This window comes from Oncorhynchus clarkii, chromosome 5 (genome assembly GCF_045791955.1).
Source record: "Oncorhynchus clarkii lewisi isolate Uvic-CL-2024 chromosome 5, UVic_Ocla_1.0, whole genome shotgun sequence".
Classification (NCBI taxonomy): Eukaryota; Metazoa; Chordata; class Actinopteri; order Salmoniformes; family Salmonidae; genus Oncorhynchus; species Oncorhynchus clarkii.
Window position 1 is genome coordinate 89,825,396 of NC_092151.1, and position 21,383 is coordinate 89,846,778.

At 46.5% G+C, this 21,383-nt stretch overlaps 1 protein-coding gene and 1 pseudogene across 17 annotated transcripts in view; one reads left to right on the plus strand and one right to left on the minus strand.

The window, feature by feature from the left end:
* LOC139409536 (disks large homolog 1-like) overlaps positions 1-21,383 on the plus strand; it is a 314,749-nt gene that overhangs the window by 119,314 nt on the left and 174,052 nt on the right. For 8 of the 17 annotated variants that reach the window (XM_071154818.1, XM_071154819.1, XM_071154821.1 and 5 more), the window contains one exon: positions 2,113-2,220. The exons of the other annotated variants lie outside the window; for them this stretch is intronic. In XM_071154818.1, coding sequence (XP_071010919.1) covers positions 2,113-2,220 — 108 coding nt within the window. The remainder of the gene's footprint in view (positions 1-2,112; positions 2,221-21,383) is intronic. 17 annotated transcript variants of the gene reach the window in all.
* LOC139409618 (E3 ubiquitin-protein ligase TRIM35-like) lies at positions 16,003-17,376 on the minus strand (annotated as a pseudogene).

The window sequence follows — 21,383 nt, forward strand, 5'->3', positions numbered from 1 at the left end:
CGCTAACGTTTTAGTAGGAAGTGGTTGTTGTAAATTGTAAATTGATGTGTGGATACTCGTAGTGCATTTTCATTGGGATGTATGTACAGCTCACGCATTCGTCTTGCTGGCTGCACAAACGCACGTTTCTGTTTTCAAAGCTCTGCATCGCCATGACTTGCACTCTCTTTCATACGGGGGGGGGGCTTTTCATGCTGTCACGGTCATCTTCCATTCAGCCGTCGCATCATCTCTGTTCATCTTGAAGAAATCCAAGTGTGTGGATTTTTGCATGGAGATCAGTCTGTGTTTGTAGGTGGAGTTTAAATGGTCTCTGTGAGCTTGGCGTTCTCTTCAGGAGGGGAACTTTGGCTTCTCTTAGTGTTGCGTTCGTAGTATAGGCTACAGCAGGGGGTTTCAACTCTGACCGTACGAGGTTCCAGAGTGCTGCTGATTTTCTGTCCTCCCTGATAAATAATTGCACCCACCAGGTGTCCCAGGTCTAAATCAGTCCCTGATTAGAGGGGAACAATAACATGCAGTGGATATGTGTATGTGACCAATACAATTAGATTTGATTTGGAACTGGCTTCGAGGTCCAGAGTTTGAGGGGGCTACAGTATCCATCTGAGCAGACAGCATCCTGGCCGATTTTGATATCATCTCATTATACTGATGCTACCTCATCACTGCGTGTGAACACATTTCAGTGTCTCTCTTGTGTATGTACATTGGTATGTACACAGTGCATTCGGGAAGTATTCAGGCCCCTTCCCCTTTTCCATATTTTGTTACATTTCAGTCTTATTCTAAAATGGATTAAATGGTTGATGAGGGGAAAAAACTTACACGCAATACCCCATAATGACATCACAATACCCCATAATGACATCACAATACCCCATAATGACATCACAATACCCCATAATGACATCACAATACCCCACAATGACATCACAATACCCCACAATGACATCACAATACCCCACAATGACATCACAATACCCCACAATGACATCACAATACCCCACAATGACATCACAATACCCCACAATGACATCACAATACCCCACAATACCCCACAATGACATCACAATACCCCACAATGACGTCACAATGCCCCACAATGACATCACAATACCCCACAATGACATCACAATACCCCGCAATGACATCACAATACCCCACAATGACATCACAATACCCCACAATGACATCGCAATACCCCATTATGACATCACAATACCCTATAATGACAAAGCAAAAACAGGTTACTTTCTTTACATACGTATTCAGACCCTTTGTTATGAGACTCAAAATTGAGCTCATGTGCGTCCTGTTTCCATTTATCATCTTTGATGTTTCTACAACTTGACTGGAGTTGTAAATTCAGTTGATTGGACATGATTTGGAAAGGCACACACCTGTCTATATAAGGTCCCACAGTTGACAGTCCATCTGGGGAAGGGTACCCAAACAAATCTGCAGCATTGAAGCTCCCCAAGAACACAGTGGCCTCCATTCTTAAATGGAAGAAGTTTGGAACCACCAAGACTCTTCCTAGAGCTGGCCGCCCGGCCAAAGTGAGTAATCGGTGAAGCCACTCTTCAGTCAAAGCCACATGACAGCCCACTTGGAGTTTGCTAAAAGGCACCTAAAGACTCTGATTATGAGAAACAAGATTCTCTGGTCTGATGAAACAAACATTGAACACCCTGGCCTGAATGCCAAGCATTACGTTTGGAGGAAACCTGGTACCTACAGTGAAACATGGTGGTGGCAGCATCATACTGTGGGGATGTTTTTCAGCGGCAGAGACTGGGAGACTAGTCAGGATCGCGAGAAAGATGAACGGAGCAAAGTACAGAGAGATCCTTGATGAAAACCTGCTCCAGAGTGCTCAGGACCTCAGACACAGGCGAAATTTCACCTTCCAACAGGACAACAACCCTAAGCACACAGCCAAGGGGGACAATTGAATCCATTTTAGAATAAGGCTGTAACGTAACAAAATGTGTAGAAAGTCAAGGGGTCTGAATACTTTCCAGATGCTGTGTGTGTGTGTGTGTGTGTGTGTGTGTGTGTGTGTACACCTTGTAGTAACATGCTGAGTCCCTGTCCTCTGTACTGTAGGTAGAGTCGTTGGAGTGTATCTTCGACGCTGGCTCGCCTGTAGGCTATGAGGACGTTCCTGTTCCTGACTTCTCTACGCTGTATGCTACCCACCACGCCCTTCTACAGGTAACACCAACTGACCCAACCACCTGCTGTGCCACGCTCCGTTATGTCGCCTCGGAATGACCTCATCGCTTTCCATTCTGACCTCATCGCTTTCCATTCTGACCTCATCGCTTTCCATTCTGACCTCATCGCTTTCCACTCTGACCACATCGCTGCCCACTCTGACCACATCGCTGCCCACTCTGACCACATCGCTGTGCACTCTGACCACATCGCTGTGCACTCTGACCACATCGCTGTGCACTCTGACCACATCGCTGTGCACTCTGACCACATCGCTGTGCACTCTGACCACATCGCTGTGCACTCTGACCTCATTGCTTTCCATTCTGACCACATCGCTTTCCATTCTGACCTCATCGCTTTCCATTCTGACCTCATCGCTTTCCATTCTGACCTCATCGCTTTCCATTCTGACCTCATCGCTTTCCACTCTGACCACATCGCTGTGCACTCTGACCACATCGCTGTGCACTCTGACCACATCGCTGTGCACTCTGACCTCATTGCTTTCCATTCTGACCACATCGCTTTCCATTCTGACCTCATCGCTTTCCATTCTGACCTCATCGCTTTCCATTCTGACCTCATCGCTTCCCACTCTGACCACATCGCTGTGCACTCTGACCACATCGCTGCCCACTCTGACCACATCGCTGCCCACTCTGACCACCTCGCTGCCCACTCTGACCACCTCGCTGCCCACTCTGACCACCTCGCTGCCCACTCTGACCACCTCGCTGCCCACTCTGACCACATCGCTGCCCACTCTGACCACATCGCTGCCCACTCTGACCACCTCGCTGCCCACTCTGACCACATCGCTGCCCACTCTGACCACCTCGCTGCCCACTCTGACCACATCGCTGCCCACTCTGACCACCTCGCTGCCCACTCTGACCACCTCGCTGCCCACTCTGACCACCTCGCTGCCCACTCTGACCACATCGCTGCCCACTCTGACCACATCGCTGCCCACTCTGACCACCTCGCTGCCCACTCTGACCACATCGCTGCCCACTCTGACCACATCGCTGCCCACTCTGACCACATCGCTGCCCACTCTGACCACATCGCTGCCCACTCTGACCACATCGCTGCCCACTCTGACCACCTCGCTGCCCACTCTGACCACCTCGCTGCCCACTCTGACCACATCGCTGCCCACTCTGACCACATCGCTGCCCACTCTGACCACATCGCTGCCCACTCTGACCACCTCGCTGCCCACTCTGACCACCTCGCTGCCCACTCTGACCACATCGCTGCCCACTCTGACCTCATCGCTGCCCACTCTGACCACATCGCTGCCCACTCTGACCACATCGCTGCCCACTCTGACCACATCGCTGCCCACTCTGACCACCTCGCTGCCCACTCTGACCACCTCGCTGCCCACGCTGACCACCTCGCTGCCCAAGCTTTTTTGTTGTTGTTGCTTTTTAGTTATTTAATTTGTTCATAACACTTCTATAGCTCTTACATTGTCAGTATTCCTGCCAGTGTTGCAGTAACACGTTGCCAGCCCTAGGTGGCACCATTACCCATAGAGAGCTTGCCAGCTTTGAGATGGCTAGAGCAACGTTGTTTTGTCTTTTCTGTTTACATGGATGTCATGACTTTGGATTGCAAAAGGGCTCATTTGTGTGTCTTTGTGATCTTGTAGCTGGCTCTGCTGTCGCAAATAACATCTGCTAACCATGTGTATGTGACCAATAACATCTGCTAACCATGTGTATGTGACCAATAACATCTTGATTTGATCAACTGTTGGCATATACATTTGTTTAGTATTCAGCTCATTTTCATTGAGGAAGTGAGCTTTATGTCATGAAAAATGGCCTTCTGGGAAATAGACCGTTAAAAAATGTTTGGCTAATGGTTTTGGTTTCAACCATCCTGTCAGATTTCATTTTGTTTGGTACGTCTCCTTCCCCTCAGTAGCCATCTCCTGTCCAGTGAACCTAGTGTTTATAGGAGCAGAGTTGAGTCCATGCTGTGATATGTGGACTGCTCCTTCAGGCCAATAAGAGCATGAGCTATCTTCAACTGCTCCATTTAATTCCGGTCTGGGCAAGGAGATTGGCCTGGTGCCATACAGAGTACAGATAGACGGTACTGATGGGCCTGGTGCCATACAGAGTACAGATAGGCGGTACTGATGGACCTGGTGGCCTGGTGCCATACAGAGTACAGATAGACTGTACTGATGGGCCTGGTGCCATACAGAGTACAGATAGATGGTACTGATGGGCCTGGTTCCATACAGAGTACTGATGGGCCTGGTTCCATACAGAGTACTGATGGGCCTGGTTCCATATTGAGTACTGATGGGCCTGGTTCCATATTGAGTACTGATGGGCCTGATGGGCCGATTAATTGAGGCCGAATTCAAGTTTTCATAACAATCGGAAATCTGTATTTTTGGGCGCCAATTTGCCGGTATGTAAAAAAATATTTAAAAAATAAATAAATGTTGTTTTTTTTCCCATATTTTTTTGTATACCTTTTATTTAACTAGGCAAGTCCGTTAAGAACACATTCTTATTTTCAATGGCGGCCTAGGAACGATAGGTTAACTGCCTTGTTCAGGGGCAGAACGACAGATTTTCACCTTGTCAGCTCGGGGATCCAATCTTGCAACCTTACAGTTAACTAGTCCAAACCAATAATGACCTGCCTCTCTCTCGTTGCACTCCACAAGGAGACTGCCTGTTACGCGAATGCAGTAAGCCAAGGGAAGTTGCTATCTAGCATTAAACTTATAAAAAACAATCAATCATAATCACTAGTTAACTACACATGGTTGATGATATTAATAGATATTATCTAGTGTGTCCTGCGTTGCATATAATCTGACTGAGCATACAAGTATCTGACTGAGCGGTGGTAGGCAGCAGCAGGCTCGTAAGCATTCATTCAAACAGTACTTTTGTGCGTTTTGCCAGCAGCTCTTCGTTGCGCTGTTTATGACTTCAAGCCTATCAACTCCCGAGATGAGGCTTGTGTAACCGAAGTGAAATGGCTAGCTAGTTAGCGCGCACTAACTAGAGGGACGGAAGCTATTCTGTTACACTGGCAATACTAAAGTGCCTATAAGAACATCCAATAGTCAAAAGGTATATGAAATACAAATGGTATAGAGGGAAATAGTCCTATAATTCCTATAATAACTACGACCTAAAACTTCTTACCTGGGAATATTGAAGACTCATGTTAAAAGGAACCACCAGCTTTCATATGTTCTCATGTTCTGAGCAAGGAACTTAAACATTAGCTTTCTTACATGGCACATACTGCACTTTTACTTTCTTCTCCAACACGTTGTTCTTGCATTATTTAATCCAAATTGAACATGTTTCATTATTTATTTGAGGCTAAATTGATTTTATTGATGTATTATATTAAGTTAAAATAAGTGTTCATTCAGTATTGTTGTACTTGTCATTATTACAAATAACATTTAAAAAAATTGTCTGATTAATCCGTATCGGCTTTTTTGGTCCTCCAATAATCGGTATCGGTATCGGTGTTGAAAAATCATAATCGGGTCAACCTCTAATATAGATGGTACTGATGGGCCTGGTGCCATACAGAGTACAGATAGGTGGTACTGATGGGCAGAGAATACCTTTTTACACTGCGTTGTTCTTAGCCCCACTGGCCCTGGACTAGCTTATCCTGTGTTCACACAAGCATTTGTTAACCCTGGGCTAAGTATTCACAGTTGTATTCCAAAGCCCTGGGCTAATGGACAAACACAACATGGACCACCATTCTATCTCGTACACACTACCAACATTCTATCTCATACACACTACCAACATTCTATCTCTGACACGAGACCAACATTCTATCTCTGACGCGAGACCAACATTCTATCTCTGACGCGAGACCAACATTCTATCTCTGACACGCGACCAACATTCTATCTCTGACGCGAGACCAACATTCTATCTCTGACGCGAGACCAACATTCTATCTCTGACAAGAGACCAACATTCTATCTCTGACGCGAGACCAACATTCTATCTCTGACACGAGACCAACATTCTATCTCTGACACGAGACCAACATTCTATCTCTGACGCGAGACCAACATTCTATCTCTGACGCGAGACCAATATTCTATCTCTGACGCGAGACCAACATTCTATCTCTGACACGAGACCAACATTCTTTCTCTGACGCGAGACCAACATTCTTTCTCTGACGCGAGACCAACATTCTTTCTCTGACGCGAGACCAACATTCTATCTCTGACGCGAGACCAACATTCTATCTCTGACGCGAGACCAACATTCTATCTCTGACACGCGACCAACATTCTATCTCTGACACGCGACCAACATTCTATCTCTGACACGCGACCAACATTCTATCTCTGACGCGAGACCAACATTCTATCTCTGACGCGAGACCAACATTCTATCTCTGACGCGAGACCAACATTCTATCTCTGACGCGAGACCAACATTCTATCTCTGACGCGAGACCAACATTCTATCTCTGACGCGAGACCAACATTCTATCTCTGACGCGAGACCAACATTCTATCTCTGACGCGAGACCAACATTCTATCTCTGACACGAGACCAACATTATATCTGACGCGAGACCAACATTCTATCTGACGCGAGACCAACATTCTATCTGACGCGAGACCAACATTCTATCTGACGCGAGACCAACATTCTATCTCTGACGCGAGACCAACATTCTATCTCTGACACACGACCAACAATATAAACAATAAGACATTTATTACCACCTGATTTGCTCTAAATTCTAGCCGAGCATTTGATTTTCAACACTGATGGTTTGTCGGACCTCAGCAACAATGTTTAATTTTTTTAAACGCTATCTCACCCCTGTACAGAGAATGTTGTGCACGAACGAGACATCAACTTTTCTGACCCTGGTGAAATCATACAACAATATTATTGTCATGGATTTATCCAACTAAATGTCAATAGAAAACAGATGAAAATGGAGGGTTTGCTGCCCTTTCAGCTGTAGAGTGAGAAGACATTAGCCAGCCTGCAAAGCAAACCATTTTGTTCGGCATTAGCAACCAATGCTTTTGCACAGATGAAAGAATTTAGTCTTTTTGCCCTCAGCTGTATGGAGGAAATGTTACTTATCAATATAACATACAGAACACATTACAGGGAAATGTTACTTATCAATATAACCTACAGAACACAGTACAGGCATTTGTGATTGGCGTTGTTCTTGACCCTGTTTCACCGTGTTTCTGGGGCTAACCCCGTAAAGTCGACGTTACCCCTGCTCCGGAGCAGGACCAGCTAGCCCTGGGTTAACACACCTAGAGAAAGTTCACACAGACAGCCCAATTCAGATATATCTTTTTGAGAGCTGATCTGATTGGTCAAAAGAGCAATTTGTGAGAAAAACATATCTGAATTGGGTTGCCTGTGTGAATGAAGCCTTAGTGATCGCAGGCCAGTACCGCTCTGTGTCATTAAGCTAATGTACTATATTAGGGTAGACTATGAGAAGTGCCAACTTCTGCCCTCTGAGAGAGACATGGAGGGACAGAAGTGAAGGAGTGATTGGCTGGTCGGAGACTCAACCTGCTGTGGTGGAGCTCTGCGTGTTATCTAAAGTTGTTGGCTAGTATGACTTAGTGGAGGGGCTCTAGTATGACTTAGTGGAGGGCCTCTCTAGTATGACTTAGTGGAGGGCCTCTCTAGTATGACTTAGTGGAGGGGCTCTAGTATGACTAAGTGGAAGGGCTCTCTAGTATGACTTAGTGGAGGGGCTCTCTAGTATGACTTAGTGGCGGGGCTCTCTAGTATGACTTAGTGGAGGGCCTCTCTAGTATGACTTAGTGGAGGGCCTCTCTAGTATGACTTAGTGGAGGGCCTCTCTAGTATGACTTAGTGGAGGGGCTCTCTAGTATGACTTAGTGGAGGGGCTCTCTAGTATGACTTAGTGGAGGGGCTCTCTAGTATGACTTAGTGGAGGGGCTCTCTAGTATGACTTAGTGGAGGGGCTCTCTAGTATGACTTAGTGGAGGGGCTCTCTAGTATGAACCAAGGGAGTGGAGGGGCTCTCTAGTATGACTTAGTGGAGGGCCTCTCTAGTATGAACCAAGGGAGTGGAGGGGCTCTCTAGTATGACTTAGTGGAGGGCCTCTCTAGTATGAACCAAGGGACTGGAGGGGCTCTCTAGTATGACTTAGTGGAGGGACTCTCTAGTATGACTTAGCGGAGGGGCTCTCTAGTATGACTTAGTGGAGGGGCTCTCTAGTATGACTTAGTGGAGGGACTCTCTAGTATGACTTAGCGGAGGGGCTCTCTAGTATGACTTAGTGGAGGGCCTCTCTAGTATGAACCAAGGAACTGGAGGGCCTCTCTAGTATGACTTAGTGGAGGGGCTCTCTAGTATGACTTAGTGGAGGTGCTCTCTAGTATGACTTAGCGGAGGGGCTCTCTAGTATGACTTAGTGGAGGGGCTCTTTAGTTTGGCTTAGAAGAGGGGCTCTCCTGCCTGAGAGAGGAGGGGGGAGGGGGGACAGAATGTGGTGATGGGGCTGGGAGGAGGGATGGGGAGGGGGAAGAGTGAGACAACGGTGAGAAATGATCCACCTCCGCCTTCCCCCCCTCCTCTCTCTCCCCTTCTCTCTCTCCCCTTCTCTCTCTCCCCTCCCCTTCCCCTCTCTCCCCTCCCCTTCCCCTCTCTCCCCTCCCCTTCTCTCTCTCCCCTTCTCTCTCTCTCTCTCTCTAAGTGAATGATTCAGCAGACGGAAATTTAGAGTCCTCTAAACCTGCTGTCTCCCTCCCATGCCAACCACTCGTCTCTCATCACTGTCCCTTAGCGTCCTGTGTGTGTGTGTGTGTGTGTGTGTGTGTGTGTGTGTGTGTGTGTGTGTGTGTGCCGCTGGAAGCAGACAGAGCAGCGGTTCCTTATCTCGTACCCGCCACACACACACACACACACACACTCCGGCTTGTGGCTCAGCGTTCTGCTTGGCGGTGACATGCTGGCTGTGTTGTGCGACGCAGGGGGACAAGTTAGCATCTCCTGAGCTCTGCTCCTCGACAGACCCCTTTCAGGTCCCCACAGACAGACCCACGATCAGGAGGTGTGTGTGTGTGTGTGTGTTAGCGCGAGCCGTACCAGAGGGGGACATGTTGGCCTCAGTGTGGTACGCCAAAAAGATAGGCTGGCGCCTAATCAAGACCATGAGGAGAACCAAGGGACTGCAGCAGACCTTACTGGTAGGTAGGGGGATGTATCTACTGTCATTAATTGTGGGTAGGTGTCATAGGGTCTGTCGTTGACTGACACTGTAAGCTGATGAACTCTTCACTGCCCTCTCACTCTATGCAGTGAACATTTCCAGACCAGACTTCTGTCTGTGTTTTCAACCACTGTGAATGAGAACTAACAACTGTGAAGTTGGTTTTTAGGTTGTTTGTAAGATTTGTTTACTGTTTATATATGAAGCTAGGGTTGTTGATTTGTTTTGTACGGGGTTGATTTGGAGACATTGATCAGGGTTGTTGATTTGTTTACTGTTTATATATGAAGCTAGGGTTGTTGATTTGTTTTGTACGGGGTTGATTTGGAGACATTGATCAGGGTTGTTGATTTGGAGACATTGATCAGGGTTGTTGATTTGGAGACATTGATCAGGGTTGTTGATTTGTTTTGTACGGGGTTGATTTGGAGACATTGATCAGGGTTGTTGATTTGGAGACATTGATCAGGGTTGTTGATTTGTTTTGTACAGAGTTGATTTGGAGACATTGATCAGGGTTGTTGATTGTTTTAGTGTTTATGTGGGGCAGTTTTTAGAAAGCCTGTTTCTTGGTGTTGTAGTCGTACAGGAATGACGATGCCCTTTCTAAATGTAAAGCAGATTTGTTTTGTCGTCATGACGATGCATCGTTTTAGCTCCCTTTCCTGCTCTCACCTCCGACAACAGGAACTCTCTGTTGTTCTAACAGCACACACCTACATTAAATCCCAGGAGTAGCACTACACTCTGACTTTACACACACATCCCACTCCTTCCACACAGTAACACACTGCTCCCACAGCACAGAGATCTCAGCCTACTCCTTACCGTGGGTGTGATGCCGCTGGACAGACAGACCGAGCAGTGCTGTGCTGCAATGCTACGTGAGCTGAGCTGCAGTAAGTTAGTAAGCAAATAGCCCTCTGAGTGACTTTTAGAGCAGAACGAGAGACAAATGAACTCTTTTCAGTGTCCCCGTCTGTCTCTGTCCGCCCGTTACGCTGTGCGTCTCTGAGAGATGCGCGTTGATGGTAATTAACCAGTAGGAGCAGCAGCAGGAAGAGGGGCTTGAATGGAGATGGATTATGCTCCTGTGCTTCGGTGGTTGTGCCAACGATGATGTCATGTTCCAAATGGTGATTGATTAGACGTGAGGCAGATGTCATTGAGCCACGTCACTTCATCTGTTACGCTTTACGTGCTCAATGTATGTGTCTGCATTGATTGGATGGAGTGGTGCTTTGGTTATTTCAGCCCAAATGTAGGTTCAGTTTATTGGAGTCGGTTTGTCCTGTCTGAGTACAACAGGCTTTACAGTATAATATTAGTATATTTACTGTATTAAGGCTTTACAGTATAATATTAGTATATTTACTGTATTAAGGCTTTACAGTATATTATTATCCAGTATATTTACTGTATTAAGGCTTTACATTACAGTATATTATTAGTATATTTACTGTATTAAGGCTTTACAGTATATTATCCAGTATATTTACTGTATTAAGGCTTTACATTACAGTATATTATTAGTATATTTACTGTATTAAGGCTTTACAGTATATTATTATCCAGTATATTTACTGTATTACGGCTTTACAGTATATTATTATCCAGTATATTTACTGTATTACAGCTTTACATTACAGTATATTATTAGTATATTTACTGTTAAGGCTTTACAGTATATTATTATCCAGTATATTTACTGTATTAAGGCTTTACAGTATATTATCCAGTATATTTACTGTATTAAGGCTTTACATTACAGTATATTATTAGTATATTTACTGTATTAAGGCTTTACAGTATATTATTATCCAGTATATTTACTGTATTAAGGCTTTACAGTATATTATTATTATATTTACTGTATTAAATCTTTACATTACAGTATATTATTAGTATATTTACTGTATTAAATCTTTACATGACAGTATATTATTAGTATATTTACTGTATTAAATCTTTACATTACAGTATATTATTAGTATATTTACTGTATTAAATCTTTACATTACAGTATATTATTAGTATATTTACTGTATTAAGGCTTTACAGTATATTATTATCCAGTATATGTACTCGCACCAAGTAGTTTTATGAATTGAAATGTATTTGCTTAATTAAAATGAGAGCTTTTTTTCTTGAAGCAAAACTCTACTGAACAAAAATATAAAACGCAACATGCCTGTATTTCAACTATTTTACTGAGTTACAGTTCATATGAGGAAATCAGTTAATTGAAATAAATTAATTAGGCCCTAATACATGGATTTCGCATGACTGGGCAGGGGCACAGCCATCGATGGGCCTCGGAGGGCATAGGCACACCCACTTGGGAGCCAGACAGGCCCAGCCAATCAGAATGAGTTTTTCCCAACAAAAGGGCTTTAAGCTGGTGTGGTTACACGTTGTCTGTGGTTGTGGAGGTCCGGGGCTGGTGTGGAGGTCCTGGGCTGGTGTGGAGGTCCTGGGCTGGTGTGGAGGTCCTGGGCTGGTGTGGAGGTCCTGGGCTGGTGTGGAGGTCCTGGGCTGGTGTGGAGGTCCGGGGCTGGTGTGGAGGTCCGGGGCTGGTGTGGAGGTCCGGGGCTGGTGTGGAGGTCCTGGGCTGGTGTGGTTACACGTGGTCTGTGGTTGTGGAGGTCCTGGGCTGGTGTGGTTACACGTGGTCTGTGGTTGTGGAGGTCCTGGGCTGGTGTGGTTACACGTGGTCTGTGGTTGTGGAGGTCCTGGGCTGGTGTGGAGGTCCTGGGCTGGTGTGGTTACACGTGGTTGTGGTTGTGGAGGTCCTGGGCTGGTGTGGTTACACGTGGTCTGTGGTTGTGGAGGTCCTGGGCTGGGGTGGTTACATGTGGTCTGTGGTTGTGGAGGTCCTGGGCTGGTGTGGTTACATGTGGTCTGTGGTTGTGGAGGTCCTGGGCTGGCGTGGTTACACGTGGTCTGTGGTTGTGGAGGTCCTGGGCTGGTGTGGAGGTCCTGGGCTGGTGTGGTTACACGTGGTCTGTGGTTGTGAAAGTCCTGGGCTGGTGTGGTTACATGTGGTCTGCGGTTGTGAGGCCAGTTGGACGTACTAACAAATTCTTGGAGGCGGCTTATGGTAGATAAGATGGTAGATGGTAGATAAGATGGTAGATAAGATTCAATTCTCTGGCAACAGCCTTGGTGGACATTCCTGCAACCAGTATGCCAATTGCACGCTTCCTCGAAATTAGAGACATCTGTGGCACTGTGCTGTGTGAAAAAAATGCACATTTTAGAGTGGTATTTTATTGTCCCCAGCACAAGGTGTGCTGTGTAATGATCATGCTGTTTAATCAGCTTCTTGATGTGCCACACTTGTCATGTGGATGGATTATCTTGGTAAAGGAGGAATGCTCACTAACAGGGATGCAAACACATTTGTGCACAATTTGAGAACATTTCTGGGATCTTTTATTTCAGCACATGAAACCTGCGATCAAAACGTTCCATGTTGCGTTTCTATTTTTGTTTCCGTATAAACATGCTAGCCTATTAGCCACGTTATGACTGACTGGTGATCGTTGCACTTGCTAGTCTGATTGTATTGACATTCCCAGCCTTAGTTACATTCGCCTGTTTTTGTCCAAAAATATTGAGTCCTTGATACTAAAACAATGCATACCGAATGGAGGCAGCAAACGATGTACCAAGCCAGCTGTGATTTACAACCTGATCTCAATACTTTTGATACATTTTTGTGCATATGGAACATTTCTGGGGTCTTTTATTCCAGCTCATGAAACCGACACTTTACATGTTGAGTTTATATTTTTGTTCGGTGTATTTTAGCACCCCAGCTATATTATCAGTGAATATGTGGGCTCCCGAGTGGTGCAGTGGTCTAAGTGCAAGAGGCGTCACTATAGTACCTGGTTAGAATCCAGGCTATATCACATCCGGCTGTGATTGGCAGTCCCATAGGGCAGCACACAATTGGTCCAGCGTTGTCCGGGTTTGGCCGGTGTAGGCCGTCATATGCTAATCATTAGAATCCAGGCTATATCACATCTGGCTGTGATTGGCAGTCCCATAGGGCAGCACACAATTGGCCCAGCCTCGTCCGGGTTTGACCGGTGTAGGCCGTCATTGTAAAGAAGAATTTGTTCTTAACGGACATGCCTGGTTAAATAAAGGTTAAGTAAAAACAAGTTCAGATGTATCGGTTTGTTTTATTTGTCTTGTTTTTAACGGTTTCACCGAGAGTGCTAAAAGCTACAGATTTACAGTGGGAAGAACTTCGCCATAAGCTCATTTGGGTTAGTGTTGAGCCATGTGAGCTAAGGTTTACTTCTCACTATGTTAGACATGGTTAGAAGTTAAGACTGTCAGATTGTAAGAAACGACTGCGGCCTGTCATCCATCTTTAATCTATTCGTCCCCGTTGTTCCACTGTTAGGCAGAGGTGGTATCAGCTGTCCCACTGTTAGACAGAGGTGGTATCAGCTGTTCCACTGTTAGACAGAGGTGGTATCAGCTGTCCCACTGTTAGACAGAGGTGGTATCAGCTGTCCCACTGTTAGACAGAGGTGGTATCAGCTGTTCCACGGTTAGACAGAGGTGGTATCAGCTGTTCCACTGTTAGACAGAGGTGGTATCAGCTGTCCCACTGTTAGACAGAGGTGGTATCAGCTGTCCCACTGTTAGACAGAGGTGGTATCAGCTGTTCCACTGTTAGACAGAGGTGGTATCAGCTGTTCCACTGTTAGGCAGAGGTGGTATCAGCTGTTCCACTGTTAGGCAGAGGTGGTATCAGCTGTTCCACTGTTAGACAGAGGTGTGGTATCAGCTGTTCCACTGTTAGGCAGAGGTGTGGTATCAGCTGTTCCACTGTTAGACAGAGGTGGTATCAGCTGTTCCACTGTTAGACAGAGGTGTGGTATCAGCTGTTCCACTCTTAGACAGAGGTGTGGTATCAGCTGTTCCACTGTTAGGCAGAGGTGTGGTATCAGCTGTTCCACTGTTAGGCAGAGGTGTGGTATCAGCTGTTCCACGGTTAGACAGAGGTGGTATCAGCTGTTCCACTGTTAGACAGAGGTGGTATCAGCTGTTCCACTGTTAGACAGAGGTGTGGTATCAGCTGTTCCACCGTTAGGCAGAGGTGTGGTATCAGCTGTTCCACTGTTAGACAGAGGTGGTATCAGCTGTTCCACTGTTAGACAGAGGTGTGGTATCAGCTGTTCCACTGTTAGGCAGAGGTGTGGTATCAGCTGTTCCACGGTTAGACAGAGGTGGTATCAGCTGTTCCACTGTTAGACAGAGGTGGTATCAGCTGTTCCACTGTTAGGCAGAGGTGGTATCAGCTGTTCCACTGTTAGACAGAGGTGGTATCAGCTGTTCCACTGTTAGGCAGAGGTGGTATCAGCTGTTCCACTGTTAGACAGAGGTGGTATCAGCTGTTCCACTGTTAGACAGAGGTGGTATCAGCTGTTCCACTGTTAGACAGAGGTGGTATCAGCTGTTCCACTGTTAGGCAGAGGTGGTATCAGCTGTTCCACTGTTAGACAGAGGTGGTATCAGCTGTTCCACTGTTAGACAGAGGTGTGGTATCAGCTGTTCCACTGTTAGGCAGAGGTGTGGTATCAGCTGTTCCACTGTTAGACAGAGGTGGTATCAGCTGTTCCACTGTTAGACAGAGGTGTGGTATCAGCTGTTCCACTGTTAGGCAGAGGTGTGGTATCAGCTGTTCCACGGTTAGACAGAGGTGGTATCAGCTGTTCCACTGTTAGACAGACGTGGTATCAGCTGTTCCACTGTTAGGCAGAGGTGGTATCAGCTGTTCCACTGTTAGACAGAGGTGGTATCAGCTGTTCCACTGTTAGACAGAGGTGGTATCAGCTGTTCCACTGTTAGACAGAGGTGGTATCAGCTGTTCCACTGTTAGACAGAGGTGGTATCAGCTGTTCCACTGTTAGGCAGAGGTGGTATCAGCTGTTCCACTGTTAGGCAGAGGTGGTATCAGCTGTTCCACTGTTAGGCAGAGGTGGTATCAGCTGTTCCACTGTTAGACAGAGGTGGTATTAGCTGTTCCACTGTTAGACAGAGGTGGTATCAGCTGTTCCACTATTAGACAGACGTGGTATCAGCTGTTCCACTGTTAGACAGAGGTGGTATCAGCTGTTCCACTGTTAGACAGAGGTGGTATCAGTTGTTACTGTGCTGATCCACTAGATTGTTAAACTCTTCAGATTAGCTGAAGTATCAATATTGTAAATGAGATACTCCGTCCAGTGAAAGTGTGTGTATCAGTGTATGTTGTTATCAGGGTCAGAGAATGACAGCCTTTCTCTGTTCCAGTCCAGCTGCACTCTGATCCTCTTGGCTTTCCGTCTCACTTTAGAGGAGAATGATTGACAGGTGTGTTTTTGTATTTACCAACACAACACTGTATTGCCCACAATCTACCATAGAAAGCACCTTTCATCCTGGAGACAGACTGAGATAAATCCTACAATCCAGTCTCCGACCTCAACGTCTCAGCGATGTGTTCGTCAGTTAAAGCCTTCTGATCCCGGAACAAAATGACAGTTATCAAACCTCTCTGGGTTGTCAGGAAGCTGTTGCGTCGAACAGGCTCTCACACTGGTCAGATCATCAGACAGGGTGAGATGTGGGGGATGCAGTGTTACTGAACCTGCATCTTTTTCCAGACTCCCAACATCAGGTTGCCCAGGTGTTTGGCCATGTCTACCAGCGCTCCTGAGACTCTCTCTGGATCTGGCAGTGTGCACTTGGCTCTTCCAACGGTGGCCTTGTAGTTCTGTAGACATTTGATGTTTTCAGGTCCTCCTCTGCGGCACTGAATTGTGTGTGAAAGGGATGATATCTCTTTATTCGTCACCTCAATATTTTTCTTCATCTGATTGTCGTGCTCCTCTTCCTCCCTTAGAGAAGTTATTCTGGCTGCCTCTTCATCTCGCAGAAACTGGTGAATCATCTCAAACTCCTCCTTAATCTGCTTTTCTGTGATCTGGGCCTGGCTCTTAATGTGCTCTGCTGTTTTCTGTGGTCTGGGCCTGGCTCTTAATGTGCTCTGCTGTTTTCTGTGGTCTGGGCCTGGCTCTTAATGTGCTCTGCTGTTTTCTGTGGTCTGGGCCTGGCTCTTAATGTGCTCGGCTGTTTTCTGTGGTCTGGGCCTGGCTCTTAATGTGCTCGGCTGTTTTCTGTGGTCTGGGCCTGGCTCTTAATGTGCTCGGCTGTTTTCTGTGGTCTGGGCCTGGCTCTTAATGTGCTCTGCTGTTTTCTGTGGTCTGTGCCTGGTTCTTAATGTGCTCTGCTGTTTTCTGTGGTCTGGGCCTGGCTCTTAATGTGCTCTGCTGTTTTCTGTGGTCTGGGCCTGGCTCTTAATGTGCTCTGCTGTTTTCTGTGGTCTGGGCCTGGCTCTTAATGTGCTGTTTTCTGTGGTCTGGGCCTGGTTCTTAATGTGCTCTGCTGTTTTCTCACACGTTACTTTAATTGCATTAAAGATATTCAGCTTCTCCCGTAAGGGTTTCAGTGTGGTCTTGAGTGCAGATTCATCTATGGGACAGAACTTGTGGTTTGTGTGTTTTCTGGAAGTCTGACACACGAAACAAACATGCTTTTTAATCCTCCAGACAGTAGAGCTTGAGATTCTCTCCTTGCAGACTGCAGAGCAGCTCAGACACTCTCTGATTCCTTCTCTCCTGTAAGAAGACCTCACACATGTTCTTTAAACCCAGCTGACACGAAGGCCCGTGTCTTGATGATCTTCTCCTGCAAACGGGACATTCCCAAGTTTATTTTCACTTCCAATAGTCGTGTAGACAGGCATTACAGAAGATATGGCTACATGACAAGGGGACAGGGTTCTTGAAGATGTCACAGCACACAGGACAGGAGAGCATCTCCTCTGGGAGAAACTGGAAGCCATTTTCCCTATGTCACTCTCTTATGTGGCTACCCAAGGTTATATAAGATCACACTGTACCATAGTCTCCAACGTTCCAAAGATGCATCACCTGCACTCCCACCTGAACAGGTGACTGTCGTCCTTCCTGCACTCCTGACAGGTAGAGGGGCGGAGCTTTAGGAAACTATGAATCAGAAATCTTCTGTGAGAATGATAAAATGTCAGGGTTCAAGATACAGACAGCGACAGAGGGAGGCGACAGTATGACCTAGGCATTCATGATAAATAAACGTGTTACTTAGTAGAAGACGAGGAAAGAATGATAAAGCAACCTAAAGAAGTATTTGAAATGCATTGCAGTTTGAGTGCTGAAGGTGGCTAGTAAACTATAACTGCAGCCGACAGTTAAAGGCAGACATGTGTAAGCCTGCCTGTCATGGCCCTTTTCTGATATTCACCACATCTTCAAGTGTTATTAGATTGCTGAATGGGATGTGGTGGTGGTCATTAACCTCCAGTCTGAGCGAAGTCCAATGTGAACTTCATGGGGAATCTCTATTAGATTGTGAGATATTGAGTTCCTAACACAGATTAGGATGGAAACTCATTAACCCAATGCCGTGTGTGTGTGTGTGTGTGTGTGTGTGTGTGTGTGTGTGTGTGTGTGAGAGAGAGAGAGAGAGTACAGAAACAAATAACCAGATGCTTAATGACTATCCCAGACCTAAACTCAGGCCATCCTCCCCTCCCCTTAGTGACTATCCCAGACCTAAACTCAGGACATCCTCCCCTTAATGACTATCCCAGCCCTAAACTCAGGCCATCCTCCCCTCCCCTTAATGACTATCCCAGCCCTAAACTCAGGACATCCTCCCCTTAATGACTATCCCAGCCCTAAACTCAGGACATCCTCCCCTTAATGTCTATCCCAGCCCTAAACTCAGGACAACCTCCACTTAATGACTAGCCCAGCCCTAAACTTAGGACATCCTCCTCTCCCCTTAATGACTATTCCAGCCCTAAACTCAGGCCTTCCTCCCCTCCCCTTAATGACTATCCCAGCCCTAAACTCAGGCCTTCCTCCCCTCCCCTTAATGACTATCCCAGCCCTAAACTCAGGACATCCTCCCCTCCCCTTAATGACTAGCCCAGCCCTAAACTCAGGACATCCTCCCCTCCCCTTAATGACTATCCCAGCCCTAAACTCAGGACATCCTCCGCTCCCCTTAATGACTATCCCAGCCCTAAACTCAGGACATCCTCCCCTTAATGACTAGCCCAGCCCTAAACTCAGGACATCCTCCCCTCCCCTTAATGACTATCCCAGACCTAAACTCAGGCCATCCTCCCCTTAATGACTATCCCAGCCCTAAACTCAGGACATCCTCCCCTCCACTTAATGACTATCCCAGACCTAAACTCAGGCCATCCTCCCCTTAATGACTAGCCCAGCCCTAAACTCAGGACATCATCCCCTCCCCTTAATGACTATCCCAGACCTAAACTCAGGCCATCCTCCCCTTAATGACTATCCCAGCCCTAAACTCAGGACATCCTCCCCTCCGCTTAATGACTATCCCAGCCCTAAACTCAGGCCATCCTCCCCTTAATGACTAGCCCAGCCCTAAACTCAGGCCATCCTCCCCTTAATGACTATCCCAGCCCTAAACTCAGGACATCCTCCCCTCCACTTAATGACTATCCCAGACCTAAACTCAGGCCATCCTCCCCTTAATGACTAGCCCAGCCCTAAACTCAGGACATCATCCCCTCCCCTTAATGACTATCCCAGACCTAAACTCAGGCCATCCTCCCCTTAATGACTATCCCAGCCCTAAACTTAGGACATCCTCCTCTCCCCTTAATGACTATTCCAGCCCTAAACTCAGGCCTTCCTCCCCTCCCCTTAATGACTATCCCAGCCCTAAACTCAGGCCTTCCTCCCCTCCCCTTAATGACTATCCCAGCCCTAAACTCAGGACATCCTCCCCTCCCCTTAATGACTACCCCAGCCCTAAACTCAGGACATCCTCCCCTCCCCTTAATGACTATCCCAGCCCTAAACTCAGGACATCCTCCGCTCCCCTTAATGACTATCCCAGCCCTAAACTCAGGACATCCTCCCCTTAATGACTAGCCCAGCCCTAAACTCAGGACATCCTCCCCTCCCCTTAATGACTATCCCAGACCTAAACTCAGGCCATCCTCCCCTTAATGACTATCCCAGCCCTAAACTCAGGACATCCTCCCCTCCACTTAATGACTATCCCAGACCTAAACTCAGGCCATCCTCCCCTTAATGACTAGCCCAGCCCTAAACTCAGGACATCATCCCCTCCCCTTAATGACTATCCCAGACCTAAACTCAGGCCATCCTCCCCTTAATGACTATCCCAGCCCTAAACTCAGGACATCCTCCCCTCCGCTTAATGACTATCCCAGCCCTAAACTCAGGCCATCCTCCCCTTAATGACTAGCCCAGCCCTAAACTCAGGCCATCCTCCCCTTAATGACTATCCCAGCCCTAAACTCAGGCCATCCTCCCCTTAATGACTATCCCAGCCCTAAACTCAGGCCATCCTCCCCTTAATGACTGTTACGAATCCCTTTTGGCCCAACAGTCTAGGGGGATGGTAGTGAGACCCGTAACATAACTCATGTAAATTATAATAGTGACAAAGTATAAGTGAACGAAATAACCACGACAACTGAAATAATACCGTCAAACTCAGGGTTTATTTATAAAACACACGGTAATGGGGGGGGAGCAGGAAAAGGGGCTGAGCTGGACCCAAGGAAAGAAACAAATATGCAAAAACACCCCTAAGCTAGACTAGCCTATTTCAACAACAGCTAACTAACTAACCAAAAATACAGTGGGTGGTCCACCCAGTTCTAACTAGTGTGTGTTAACAAAGTTTACCTACGGGTAGTGTATGCCCATGGGCGACTTGTCTTGGTTTCCCCCTTTTCCCACCAGCAAACACCATACCCAAAACAATACTCACAGGTGATGACAAAGTGCTATGGAGGTGCTCAAACAAAAGAGAGGTTAATTAATACACAGAGAGCGAGTGAAGAACCGAGATCTACAAACATGGCATTTACAAAGATTGAGCTACTGAAATCTATATAGAACAGCTATCTACCAACATGGCATTACAAAGATTGAGCTCTCCTGAAATCTACCAAGAACAGCTATCTACCAACATGGCATTACAAAGATTGAGCTCTAGAGCAAACAAATGATGGGGTTTTTAAACCATGGGGAAGGAACTGTGATAGGGTAGGAAACAGGAGGAGGTGTGTCTTCTGATTGATGGGTTGATTGTTGACTGATTGGGGAGTGATGATTTTCACCTGTGAGGGGAGAAGGAGAGAAAAGAAACACACACAGGATACACACAGACACAGGATACCTGTATCCGTAACACTCCCACCCTTAAAAGAGCAACCCTAGTGGTTGCAACCACAGTATTACCATGAATACTCACAACAAAGCAACAACCTTGCAAAACATACAAAAATCATTAGACACAAGACAAAAACTGGTTACCCGATTTTGTCTTCGGTAACGGTCCGACACAATCAACCACCACATGCTCAAATGGTTCACCCATTACAGGTATGGGACAAAGAGGAGCGGGAGGAATAACCTGATTTGGTTTTCCTGTTATCTGACAGGTGTGGCATGTCCGACAGAACTGAGCCACATCTTGTTTTAAACCCGGCCAAAAGAAATGTCGAAGGATCCGATCATACGTCTTTGTAATTCCTAAATGACCAGACCACTGGTGATCATGAGCAAGGGATAACATTTTGTCGAAAGGCTGTAGGAATCACTATTTGGTAAACAGCATTCCAATCTCCACCCGCGTCAACATGGGATTTCCATTTACGCATGAGGAGATTACCATCAATGAAGTAAGCCACATTCTTCTTCTTCACCTCTTCCAATGAGACAACACTAGTAAAACATTTAGCAAGTTTGTCGTCAACCTT